This window comes from Macrosteles quadrilineatus, unplaced genomic scaffold (genome assembly GCF_028750875.1).
Source record: "Macrosteles quadrilineatus isolate MER2022 unplaced genomic scaffold, UCM_ALF_1.0 Scaffold_8__2_contigs__length_117827958, whole genome shotgun sequence".
NCBI classification, from domain to species: domain Eukaryota; kingdom Metazoa; phylum Arthropoda; class Insecta; order Hemiptera; family Cicadellidae; genus Macrosteles; species Macrosteles quadrilineatus.
Genome location: NW_026542601.1, coordinates 32909094 through 32923427, shown reverse-complemented (window position 1 = coordinate 32923427; position 14334 = coordinate 32909094). Strand labels below are relative to the sequence as shown.

General features: G+C 35.6%; 1 protein-coding gene across 3 annotated transcripts in view; it reads left to right on the top strand.

Moving 5' to 3' along the window:
• The window catches only part of LOC129000162 (nuclear distribution protein nudE-like 1), a 29754-nt gene that overhangs the window by 2245 nt on the left and 13175 nt on the right, over positions 1-14334 (top strand). For all 3 annotated transcript variants that reach the window (XR_008491347.1, XM_054427101.1, XM_054427102.1), the window contains exons 2-5: positions 1678-1887; positions 4729-4877; positions 7738-7874; positions 8243-8365. Coding sequence is in view for 2 of the 3 variants with exons in the window: in XM_054427101.1 (XP_054283076.1) it covers positions 1687-1887; positions 4729-4877; positions 7738-7874; positions 8243-8365 (610 nt within the window). In the remaining variant the exon portion in view is untranslated. The remainder of the gene's footprint in view (positions 1-1677; positions 1888-4728; positions 4878-7737; positions 7875-8242; positions 8366-14334) is intronic.

Below are 14334 nucleotides of genomic sequence, written 5' to 3'. Positions count from 1 at the left end.
GTGACCTACCACCCTGACATGTCTAAATAAGAACTTGGCTAAGTCCATATAGGCCTAATTAGTCCATACATCTCCATAATACCATAATATGACAAAATTTGTTTGATGGAAAACATTATTGGCTACAGAATCACTTGAAATGTTTCTGTAGTCAACGATGTTAATTATGTTTAATCAACGTTGTTATTCTTCTCATCTACCATGTTACTCTCTTCACACAGCACAGTATGAGTGTTATTGTTTTGTGTTCTAGTTGTAGTGAAGTAAAATGACGTCACTAGGCCTATTGCCGAATGACAGAATCAGAGTGAGTAGATAAAGTGCAAAAGTTATTACTTCCAGTTGCTTTTTGTGTGGTTGAAAACAGTCAGCTGTAGGCTTAGTTAACCAACAGTTCATTCCACTTGTCTTGTAAATGTCATCCACCCTACCTTGTTTATAATAATGTTGTTTATTTTTACATCGATATCTTGAGAAATATTCATCAGAATAATAGGCTATTCATGAAGAATAATGGTATAGCCTATATTTGGATTCAGGAGTGTATTAAACTATAAAGTAAGATAATAAATACCTTAAAGGCTTACCTACCTTTTATAAAACTACAAAACTAATTATATTTTTAGGCAAAGCCTACAGTAACTTACTGGTGCTTAATGAACAGTGTGCTTCATGTTATAGATCGGTTAGCGTCTTAATCAGGCCTATTGATCTTTGATATCTTCGATTTTACATAGTCCATTATCCTGTCATTTTTGGTGACATGACACGATACAGTAGGTTTGACCTACTACTCATACAGTCACGTTTTTCGCAAGTTTTAGTTTTTTAAACCCTTTTATTTTGAGTAAAATGTTCACAGAGTTTAATATTTGCCAAGCAATAGCCAGATTCTAAAAATGAACAAAAATATGTTTGTTGTAGGAAAACAAAAATATCGATAGGGGCCTATATCGAAAAAAAAAATCATTGATGATAATAAGAAATGTTTCCTTTAACAAAAAAGTACCATTTAATGTCAACAGTCTTCAACCTCTGCTTCAACATATAGGCTACATTTTTAAATAGTTAGAAATGCTATGCTTCAAGATAGGTGTACAGTAGTCGCAGCTAGTCTAAAGCTGGGGGTGTAGAGGGGCTCAGTGTTTATTGCTCATTTCCAAAAACATCTGGCCCACACGGCAAGCTGTCAGTGCAGCGGGCTGAGGTTTCTGAGCTGTGGGGGTGAGTGAGCTGTAATTCTCAGTACGGCTAGTACACAAGGGTCCGCGTGCCCAGACTAACTGATGACTACTGTACAGTAGAACCCCGGTTAACTGAAATAAAGGGGGAGAACTGTTTCGGATAACCAATTTTTTAGTTAACCCGTCATATGCTAAAAATAGCCTATGTATTAAACCGCAGTAAGTTGGAAAATAAATTTAAAATAATGTATATACAGTATAATACAGTAAACTTATTTTAGGGTTTAGCTACAGAAATGTTATAATGGGTTGAAAAAAAAATTAAACTAAACAACTCAAGTTACTAAAGCATTCGTATTACTTATATCTTAGACCTGTATCATTTTATTGAACCGTTTTTGTTGACACGGGTTTTGGTTAATCCAGGTTTCGGTTAACCCGGGTTCTACTGTAGGCTATATTATTTAGTATTTTAGTTTTTTTGTCTGCATAGGAGTTGACCATGGCGACATTCTCCGAAAAAGACGAAGATGCGAATTGGAAAAGAAAATATGAGGAGGCTGAAAGGGATTTACAGGACTTCCAGGAAAGTTCTCGGCTGATTGAGAAAGAGTTGGAGATGTCTCTAGACCAGGCAGAACAACAAATACGAGAGTTGAGATCAAAGTGCAACAGGCTTCAGTTTGAAAATGAGACACTTAAGGTAAGTTTTACAGAACAGTCTTGTAAACTCGTCTAAATCTGAACTGGAAGGGTGCAGAGTTTAAGAAATGACAGATTAATAACCAAATTTATTTTTCTTATATAGGCCTAGGCTATGTTGAGATACTACTGTGCAGTTATTATTTCATAGTATATAAATAAGTTAGGCTAACTTACATAAATTCAATTGGTTGAGGAAATACACAGCAAATTTTTTTTCATTAAAATTCAAGGTTAAGTTACTGACTAACTAGAAGTCTTGATTGTATTTTATTTTATTTTTATTGCTTTTTATTGTGATGATTGTTATGAACTATTTAGTTTTTATGACAATAAATCATTTTAATTTAATTTCTTTCCGTGAGGTATATATGACTCATATGTAGGCTAACAAACTCAGTTTTCAACTAGGCCTAGTGAAATAAGACAATGTGTTTAACAATTGAATCTATTGAGTTCTGTAGTTTGCTACAGGTTTCACCGGTGTAAGATTATCTGGAACTTAAATTTTGTATGAGTTTGCCTTGAAAACCTGACTGGTGAGATAACAGATTTTGTAGAACTTACATCAGTGTCAGCCACCTGTATATTAATATATATATTGTAGGTACCTAATACATAGTTTTTAACTCCAATCGATATCTGGCATCTACTTCATAACACCCAAAAAATAAAGAGGGGTTTGCAACTACCGTATCATCCTAAACTGACTGGCTGCGGCAAGATGGGATAAGCTAAAAGGTTAGGTATAGTTCCGCCAAAATTTCTGGGTGCGCTAGCAGAACCGGCCGGTACTAGGCATGAGGGTTGCTGAGGGTACTTTGTGAAAACATGTGTGTCTTCACCCCTGAGCTCTGCCAATTAGCATAATCCGCACCCATCCGTTTATAGTGCGGCTAGTATTGAACTGTTTGTACGCACTGTTTTGGCTTAACTGTAACAAAGAAAATAATGAAAACCATTATAAAAATATCAAACCAAGGTAAACTTCTCTAAATACTATGGTGTGGGTGAGGAGAACATACCTAGCTTTGCTTAGGCATCTGCAAGACTTCCAGATTGAACTCTTGAGTCATCAATTGTATTAAAATTATTAATAAGTTAAATCCATAGACCAGCTTTCGGATCGACACCTGGATTTTATCGACTCCTTCTGATCACTCTGGGGAAGAAATTTGAGTGTGGCTGGTTTTAGGGGTAGGCCTTGCCTGTTTTTAAAATATAATTTTATTCCCCCTGAAATTTATGTCAAAAAGAGCAATAAATTACTGAGCTTGTGGGAGTTACGTGATTGTAAGATGTTATCACGGATGTTGCTATGATTAGTAAATCATCACACATTAAGCAGCAATGGCAAAAGATGATAACAGATGATGCCGCAATTGCAGATTATAATCACAGTTATTGTTACAACTACATCGAGTGTTAATATAGGATAGTAGATTCTAGAGATATCACAGATATTACCGTGATAGCAGGAAATCATCTTAAGCACTGCCATGATTATGCTGGAGAAGATCTTGATGTAGCAGTCCAGTCGCCATCATCATTTTAAAAAAGGATAAAAATGATAAAAAGGAATTAGACTTACTACGGATGTGTAGTTGTTGGCTGTGAGAGTGTAGATATTACTGTGTTTGCTCTCATACCCACAGACTAGAAGAAGTACTCTGTTATTTACTGAAAGATAACCGTTGCAAACGCTCTAGTTTGACTCGGTATCAAATCAACACAATTTAAAACCAAATTTTACCTCACCTTCACAGATTTTAATGTCATTTGGTAAACTAGTTAAACCCATAGAGACTACTAAAAATCACAAATTTAATCTTGATATCTCAATTAGTTTCAAAATTATGTCCCGTTAAACTATACACATAAATGCTCCTAAACAACCTGTTTACAAAGCTTTAAACTACTCTAGCACCTCTAACAATCAAGCTAGGAGGATGAGATTGGTGTCATTTTGCAGAATTTGTTAAGCCCTTTATAATATACTGATACTAGCAGAGTACCCGTCCTTCGTATGGGATTGGCATAAAAGTATAAAATGCTTAGTACAGTTATACTCAAGCTTTGGGTTTGCAATGGGGAACTACAGAGCCATTGGGGCGGAGCCCGAAAGGATTTTTGAGATAAGAATATGCCTATATGTTAATCGGGAGTGTGAGCTATCATCATGCCAAATTTCAGCCCAATCCGTCCAGTAATTAATGCATGATTGAACTTCAAACAAACAAACACACAAACTATAGTGGTAGTAGTAAAAAATATTTTCCAAATTAAAAATTAAATGTATTGTACCTTTTTTAATTGCAACCCTAAGATTAAATCCTCAAATTGTCTTTGTTTGGTTGGTTGATTATTTGTTTAGGGCTATTGATTATTATTTAGCTGTATTATTTGATGGTATAAATTTAATAACTTGGGATCTTAGGTTCTTACAAAAATATATATTTGAAAACACACTTACTCTACATTCAGATTTCCATTAGGCCTATGGTAAATTACTAATTCCTCTTGTGTGGGTTAATGTATATTTTATAGTAAAAGAATGAATTGAGAAATTGATTTCAGACTACAATCGAGATATATATCTACTCATTAGACATTTACGACCTTCTATACTGTTGGATGTAAACACCGTTAAAACTGTGTGTTTGTTTAGTTTAATAAGGTGTAAGTTTGATATTAGATGAGATATCAAGTTGAAATTTGGCATTTTCCTCAGTCTCTACAGCAAGTACCAGTAAACCAAATGTCATAAAACCTTAGATGGTCAGGTTAAATGACAGTCTGATGGTGTTGTACGTCTGACTGAAGTGATGATTGTGTTGTTTAGGACAAAGTGGAGAGCAGCCAGAAGGAGAAGATGGCACAGATACAGGAACTCCAAGAGGAGTTGTCACAGAGCCAGCAGAGAGAGGAACACTACCGCAAGTACATCCGGGAGTTGGAACAGAAGAATGACGACTTGGAACGTGCACAGAGGTAACGAGAAAACCTTTAAGTATGGACAAGACTAGTTTTGTTCAGAAAAGGCTCTAATAGGCCAAGATTTTTATTAAAATAAAGGGATTGAAACTAGCTTACGTAGAACACACAGGAGGCACATAAAATACACATTACAAAGAAAGTTGCACATTTTGTGTATTCTATGTGTCTAAGTGTTCATTAGCCTATCGGTAATTTTTATAGGATAAGCTAGTTGCTAGCCTGTTATTCTATGGATAGAACTAGAGAATCCATTCCTATTTGAAAGTTTTTGATTACAGTAGGATCTCGTGAATCCGGCCCTATATGGGGATTAGTAGGGCCGGATTATAGAAAATGCCGGATTAGTGGAAATGCATCAGAAATTGAAGTGGTTTTACAATAAACAACATTTTATTGCTTACGAAAACTATGATAACAATCATTTGAATTTCTGTACAGTATAGGCCTAATGAAATGTTGTTTAATGTATTATTGTGAAAAATAAACAGTGATATGAAACAGCAAACAACCGTACAGTACAATATCAGACAATGAACAAAGATAATCACAAAATACTGTACGTGTACTAAATGAAAATTACAGAACTTTAGGCCTACTGTACACTTTACATGTAAGACCTACTTAAACAACAGCAAAATAGTTTGTAATATTTTTCTGCTTCTTTGCATTAAAAGAAAGTTTTAAAACATTTTCCTGGAGCCTCTTTAGTGTCATAATATCGGAAGCCGAAGCACCGTTTTCTTCCGCCCAAGTTATTGCAGTTGCGTAGGCACAGAGCGCCGAATCCGTGTTGACTGTGTGTGCAGCTGCAGCTGTCGATGTCGACGTACTGGCTCCGCCCACTCCGCCCTCCTCCAAGTCACTGCCGTCTAGAACATCTTCGATGATCTCATCGTCTGTCATGATTTGACACTGCTCGTCGTCTGCTCCGTCAAACCAGGCGGTAACATCGGCTGATGTCAGATCAGATCTTCTGGATCGTCTACTAACTGTTCGGCTATTGCTTCTCTCAAGTCATTTAGCTCAGCATCTATTGTCACTGTCGTTTGAGGATTTGATTGTCTTCTGTAATCCTCTAATAAATCAAGAGAAGGCCACAACTTCGCCCATGAACAAACAATTGTTTTTGTTGCAAGTTTTTCCCATGCGCTTGCAAGATTAAAAACAATATCTTTCAGGTTGGTTTCCTTCAGAGCTGTAACAACACTCCCCTCTTTTGACAAAACACTGTACAAAAGGGTTTTTTTGTAATTCGTTTTTATAGTTTGGATCACATTTTGGTCCATGGGCTGGAGTATCGGAGTTACATTTGGGGGCAAAAATAAAGCAGTGATTTTTCCATCCCTACTTTTTAACTCATCCTCATCTGGATGTCCAGCACAATTATCGAGCAACAAAAGGGCCTTTTGAGGCAGTTTTTGTGCTTTCAAAAACTTTTTTACTGATGGTACAAAAGTTTGATGGAACCATTCTGAAAAAAGAGTTTTTGTCATCCGTCCTTTTGTCGAGTTTGTGTATGTAACTGGCAACTGTGTGTTTTTGAAAGCCCTTGGCTTTTTGGCTTTCCCAATAACAAGCAATTCTAATTTATGCGTGCCACTAGCATTACAACACGGCATAAAAGTTACTCTATCTTTGGCCAACTTGCGACCAGGGGCACTAGCTTCCTCTCGATGAACGAATGTTTGTTTCGGCAAAAGACGCCAAAACAGACCACTCTCGTCAGCATTGTAGATCTGATCTGGGCCTAAGTCCATTTCATCCACGATTTCTTTAAATTTTTCAATAAAAGGTTCTGCAGCCGCTACATCACACGAAAGCCTTTCACCAGTCATAGTTAGCAGTCGAATTCCAAAGCGTCGTTTGAATTTATCCAGCCACCCAACACTTGCACGGAAGTTGTCCTTTTTCATGATTTTGTTATAGAACAGTTTCGCCTTTTCCATTATAATATCACCTGAAATTGGCGTGTCTCGGCTCCTTTCTTGCATGAACCAATTATAAAGTGCGTCTTCTACTTGCGGAAATTCGCCTACTTTTAATGTCTTTCTTACCTTCGAAGATGATTCACTACTCCTCTTAAAGAATGATTCGATCTGCTCCTTCTTCTTCTTTATGTCGTGTATAGTTGCACGGCCGATATTGTATTCCTTAGACAGATGAGCCAACTTTTCACCCTTTTCCAAACGTTTTAAAATCCTATACTTTTTATCTAAAGTCAGCGTTACATGCTTACGTTTTCCCGACATCGCACTACACTTGTAGATTGTATAGTATATACACTGTACTCACAACACTGCCTTCACTCAACTCACACGCCACGCACTGTACGCAACTACCCGTAGCAGACGTCAGTCGTCAGTGTACTGCTGTTGAGAAATATGGACACTCGCGTTTTCAAGTCTAGACATGAAAATTTACTGAATAATCGGCGAAAACAGTGCCGGATTACTGGACGTGCCGGTCTAATGAACGGCCGGATTATAGAGACTCTACTGTATTTTTAACTCTAAGGATATTGTGCTTGACCCTAAGAAAATTAATTAATTCCTTTACAAAATCAGAGCACCAAGATCAATTTTGAATATACTGTATAGCTACATTTTAGTTGAATAAGTTAAGACTATGTCAGGTAGTTTTTAAAATCACAAAATTTATGATTGCAGCCAAATGAATTAAAAGAAAATTGAGGTTACAATAGAAACTTTTCAGTTATTCTGATAAGCAACACCTTGACCTTTGACTTTGACTTGATGAGATTTTCTAGGTAATACCCAAAAAGTCCTTGTGTATGATAATATTATGTGTATTTAATATTGATAAACATATTCCTTGACAACTATTTTTTTTCCAGGGCTATGTATGTCTCGTTAGGAGACTTTGAAACTAAGTTGAATGCCTCGATCGAACGCAATGTTTTGCTGGAATCCGAACTCGATGAGAAGGAGAGTCTGAAAGTTATGGTCCAAAGGCTGAAAGATGAAGCTAGAGGTACGTTGTGTGAATCAACTTTAATAATTGTTCCTTTTGTTAATGGTAGTAATCAAAATATTTAGGATCTTAATGAATAGTGTGGTTTTGAGTACAGGTTTGTGGGTCTCCAATAATCTTGGATGGGGTTGGGTCGTGCTTTCATTCTCACGATCGGATAAAAAGCATTGTGAAGATAGACACGCCTCGATCGCAGGTGATGTTCACAGTTTTGCCGCAGTTGTGGGAGATGATGATGTACCTTGACTGCAAAAGAAGTTTACAAAATTATATGTGGCGATATGGGGGAGATCATGTTCAATCCTATACTCTAATACCAGGCAAAGTCTGTTTGTCTGTCTGTAAATAATTAAAAACTCTTTCCGCAGATCTGAAACAGGAGATACAAGTGATTCAGAGGACTAAGGCGACACCTCGCGGGACTCCGGTGGACTCAAACAAACTGCCAGACTCTCTGATGCAGACGCCGACACATAACACGTCTGTGAAAAGTAAGCTCAACAAAGCATATCACAATACATTGGCATGGACTTGCATGAAGCAGAGGCATAGAACACTGATAGATTAGCTTGAATATCTACAATCGGGATAAAACTCTTTGATTCTGTTTTAGTCTAGGTGACTAGTTTCAGCCTTACTGCAAAACCAAATTGAAACTTCACCAGCCCAACTGCTAGAGAGGCATTAAGGGTTCTGTAAGGTTTCAATATCAAGTTCCCTAATAATCAGGAGATTTTAATTATTTTATACAATTGGTAACAAATAGTGTCTTAGAAGACAAAAGTGAATAGTTTTGAGTTTGTATCTGAGAAGTACTATCCCAATGATCATTAACAGCATTTTTTACATGCAAGTTCTAGATCAATAATCTGACAATGTGTAATTAGTCACCTAGACAAAAACGAATCAATGTGCTGAACAAGTCCCAGTTTACTTGAGGAAAAATGAAAAACTTTTCTTTTGTCGGCTTGTTAAGAAACTGATTTTTTAAATCTCAACATAATTTCTCCTATAGAGGTGAGGAGTCGAAAGTTGGAAAACATATTTTTGCTGCAAAAGTAGATCTTAGAAATGAATAAACAATTTTTATTCTGTTTTTGCTTCTGTGAAAAAGTAAAATGTTTTGTAGTGTTGTAAAGTAAGTTTTACTTAGTTTAAAATGTTGTCATTGTTTTGTACATTGAGGTAAAAATGTATTAACATTTTATTTGTGTAGAATTATTTCAATGAATATGTTTTTGTTCAGGAGCTTAATAAAAAACTGAGGTTTAGAGAATCTTACAGTATCATAAAAAATAATCATGTGATTTCAAATTTATGTTTAAATGGCACCTTATTTTTTTTAAACAAATTTTAAATATTTAAAACTTTGTTAGGTAAGTTTTTTAATGCAGCCTATTATAGTGAAATATTATAAAAGACACGTGGTTGTAAGATAACTAGGCCTATTAACTTTTTCATTGAAAACACTTAAAATATTACGTGGAATTTAGCTTTTTAGATATTTAGATATTGTAGGTTATGCATAGTTTCAGTAGGGTCTGAAAGTGTTCTTTTTAATTCACTAATGAAGATCCCAATTGAAGTAGCATTCAAACTGAAATAGCTTTTATAGATATTTTTTGCCTGTTTCGTTATGCTTTTTGATTAAATAATGCATCCCTTTAAGTTTGTAGGATAGTTTAGTGATAAATTTTCATAATAAATGTGACGAATAGACCTGATAGCAGTAAATCAATTTTAAAGGTTAAGAATTTATGTGATGTGTTAGTTTTCAAGTACCTACTTAACTATGTTCAGTAAAAAATAAAAGTCAGTATTATTGACGGAATAGCATTTAGTAGTCATATCTTTTAATGTAAGCAATGTACATTGATAACGATACTATAATACTTGTACATAATTTGACCTGTTAGTACATTAGGTTTTAGAGAAAGGCGTTAGTTAATAAGTGGCAGTGTTTGTTCCTTAGTTATTGATGTAGATGTACATAATGCTTAATTGTACAATATCAATGTGCCTTATGATTAAATAAAGTTCTCAAACCAGCTTAAACCTGCATGTTTGTTATGTTTGGTTACTCCTATGCACTTTTTGGTCCCCTTTGTGCACATCTAAGTTTACCTCCAGCGCTTTGCCAGAGTTTTTTTTTTCAAGTAGGGTACATAGTTAAATTTTATTACTATGTTGATCTATTCATAAATTGTTCATTACACTTCCTTAGTAATTAAATCCATTCAAACTTTTGTTTGAGAGCTTTTACTTATAATTGAGACAGTATGTCACTTAAAATCACTTAATCTTTGTAATAAACTACTTAGGCCTATTAAATTTGAAATTTGCATTTAGAAGTGTTTAATGCATCAACTTGTACTAAACGACTTCAAAGTTAATTTGTAAGTCATAAAGAAGTAGAATTCCCTCATTGAACAACTTTAAAATTTTGAATTAAATATTTACCTTTTTGTATATGCCTACTTAAAGATTTTTGATCTAAAAAAAATATGTCTAGCTACAAAATGTACAAAAGAATGTTAATTGTTGCATGTAGCCTGATATTTATGCATGTGGTTTATTTTGTGCATACATTCTAGGATGTCAATAAAGGTATGTTCTGTTAAATTGTATTATTTTTCTTTACCCTTCAGGTGCAACTTTTACCCAATAATTGCACAATTTCCCCATCATCTGCATGGCTTACTCATTAGTTTTTAGTTGCATGGTTTTAGCTGGTTTGAGTATTTTTAATCATTGATGTCTAATGCAAGCCTACATAACCTTTTCCACAATAATCAAAGTAGAAAACCCAATAAACAAATGCTGCCAAATGAAAATTGATAATACAATCAGAATCCTGTAAAGCAAACATAGAAAACTAATTTTTCATTTTAAAGCCTTTCAGGCAAGAAATTGGTTAAAACTCAGATTTAAGTAGCTAAGCCCGAATTGAATCAATCCATTGGTATTTAAATGTTTGTATGTGACAAATTATTTTAAAGATTTTCTCTCTCTCAGCTAAAACCATGTTGTAACTTATTCAACATACTAGTGTAAAATAAGAGGACGTTTTTTAAAGTTAGGGCCAGTTTCACGTATAAATGCGTACCGTAGTTCGCTTGTTAGCTGCAACGAGGGTCATCACCATTTACTGGCACAGAATGACACAAATTTCAGCTCTGTCGCTATCATGTAGCGTGTTGTATCATGTAGGCTTTATTTATTACTAAAACTATTTTACTTAACACTCGGTATAGGATGCCATACAAAGGCGGTTTTTAAGTAAGGGCCGGTTTCACATATAGATTGGTAGTTCACTTGTATGCTGCAACGAGGCTCATCACCATTTACTTCCATCATTTGTTAACAGAATGACACAAATTTCAGGTCTAGCTATAACTGTCATGTATGCTTCGCTGTGTTTTTTTTTTAAATTTTTTAAACAATAAAATCTCCTGCCACGTCCAAGGTAAGGTCAGGGATACGTTTTTTTACTACAAGAATCATATGCCATGCCGAGATTCATCACCAGATGACTGGAGATTATGACCCTGATGCAAAGATAGCGTGGAAAGTGCATAAATAGGCTAGGGAGTTGTGAGGTACCAAATTTTAAGGGGGGTAAAAACGTATTGCTAGTCAACAAACACCATAACTTACCCAATTTTTACCCACAACATCCTACTCCTAGGCCTATGTGTTGGCCATAGCTTGGGCTATGGGCCAAAGAACGTAGGCCTACTTTTAATAACAGTGAAGTATACAAACACACCCACAACGATATATTTATTCATAATAGCACTCCGTTTCACATAATAAAGTTAAAACGACCGATTTTACGAATATTTAACGACGATTACAACATCACTTAACCTCAAAATGGTGTTTGTTGACCAACGACAGACGACAACTAGACCGGCTCAACAGGCGAATCCCCGATCAGCTGTTGGCTAGTTTCCGAAATCGCCACCGCAGCGCTTGAGCCGCGGCCGAGGAAATCGGGATTTGAGCCGGACAAGAATTATTCCCTGTTTGACCGCCGACTAGCTCACACACGACTTACGAATACGACCCTACGATTCGATTACGAAGGTTAGTTAACACACCAGTTAGGCTCCTTTATACGTTTCACGTTATTTTTGTTTTATCTTTATTATACGCATACTTAACTTATTTTACATTTTCGTTTTCTTAAATTACCGATTCGAATTATCTAAATTTAATATCGTAACTTGAGTCTTGACCCGCCAGTTCCTGCCTGCCAGTGACTAGCGGTGGCGATCGTTTATTTTATTTTAATTAACTGGTTTCGAAATTACGATTTCTCCGTTCGCTTAACGAGTAATTGTTACTTCTATTATTTTAATCGATTCGACGTTTTAAGACCCCGAGACTTGTCGTCTAAGTTCTAAACCCCGTCTTTGGCGGGTGAAAGAATCAAGTCTTGGGAGCAGGCTGATTTGAACAATCAGCCACGAATATTGGTATTAAATTTATTTTAAACGTACCTATCACGATAAATTCTCCGTCCAATTATATTAATTAGGCCCGACGACTCTGCAGGAATTGCTTTTTTACATTATATTCGATTTTATATTCTTAACCCACGTCTTCCGAAATTAGTTTAAAGTTTATTACGAGTAATTGAATCATATTGGCTTAAGATTGAATACTCGTTGGCCCTACAGAGTCATTCAAAAGTTAGGCAAAATTCTCCAAAACACTTTTACGAAGGCTGGGATGATATAGCTCCAACTGGGCGTCTGCAGGATTTCCTGAGCGCTTCTAGAGCTCTGAGCCTTCGATTAAATTTAAATAAATTGATCAGTCAAAGCCGTGACACCTTCGTATCGACCCCTGGATTTTTCTCGGCTCCTTCTGAGCACTCCGGGGAAGAAATTTGAGTGTGGCCGGTTCTAGGGTAGGCCTAGCCTGACTTAGGTGAATATTAGTTTATTCCCCCCCTAGAATTTTGCGTCACAGAGTTTTAAAATGGCTGTCATAATTCTTATTTCAGAAGGAATTGTGTTTTTGGTCCGTACCCAGACTTCTCAATGAAGACCAAACCTCAAAGAAAAAAAGGGTTTTATGGCCATTTTTACATTCTTTAACCTATTTCCGCACTCTATCCTCACTCATTGAATTAGATTTTTTTCCCTCCTCATTGAATTAGGGACATTACTTTCAGTCATTTGACGAGGAAAAGAACGTCACTGACCTTACCTCGGACACGGCGGGAGATTTGATTATTTAAAAATTAAAAAAACACAGCGAAGCATACATGACAGCTACAGAGTTGAAATTTGTGTCATTCTGTTAACAAATGATGGAAGTAAATGGTGATGAGCCTCATTGCAGCATACAAGTGAACTACCAATCTATCCGTGAAACCGGCCCTTACTTAAAAACCGCCCTCGTATGGCATCCTTTACCGAGTTATAAGTAAAATAGTTTTAGTAATAAATAAAGCCTACATCCCTAACAATTCCTTGTCAGTATCCCTTTTTACGATTAAGCTTTTCATACCCCAAAATATTTTACGTATTGCATGCACAAGATATAAAATAACAGTTTTCAAAAATCTTGGCAAAGAAAATTTGAGAGGTTGTAAGTAATTTATTGTTGCTTGACAGCAACCACGAATGAGATTGCGTGAAGAAAGAATGTGTTATTTACGCCACACTACATTGTTTTGACGAACTTTCCAGCAAGGATTTAGTCCAGAAAACAGCTGTTTGCCTTCAGCTTAATCAAATGGGTTTTCAGTACGTACTACCGTACTGTAATGAGTTTTACTGGACACCAACCATCTGATTATATACTGTATTTGGCAATGAGTGAAAGTGGTTAGTTTATTAACAAAAACATAACCTCTCTTAGAGGTTGACTAGTGATTGTTAGTCCTTTAGTCAGTGGTAATATTTAAGAATTTGTACGGATTTAGTAGTATGGCGTAGTAAAATATAGTTGTCACTCGTCCAAAATGTGTTTACCGGACTCATATGGTGATCCCGTACTCGACTTCGTCTCGCACGGGAATGATCACACTCGTCCGGTAAACACCTATTTTCAGGACTAGTAACGTAATATTCTATAACATTATTAACTGTGTTTAACCATTGAAACATCCATGTGATTTTAATACAGTTTTTAAAATCACTTGGATGTTTCAAATAGTGTCATGTGACAAAATTGTGGGAAAATTTGAAACTTTACATCTCAAAATGGGTAAATAGATGATCCAACATGATACATGATTAATTTCATAAACAAAAGTTTTTTTTTTTAAGGGAAGAAATAATTTTAAGTATGAGGATGCTGATGAAAGTAACTAAAAATAAAATTTTCAAGATAGACACTATTCTGTTTGTGGACTTTCCATGCATAAATTTAGTCCGCTGTTTGCTGTCTGCTTAATCAAACAAGATTTTATTATGTACAAAAATGAATTTTGCTATAAACT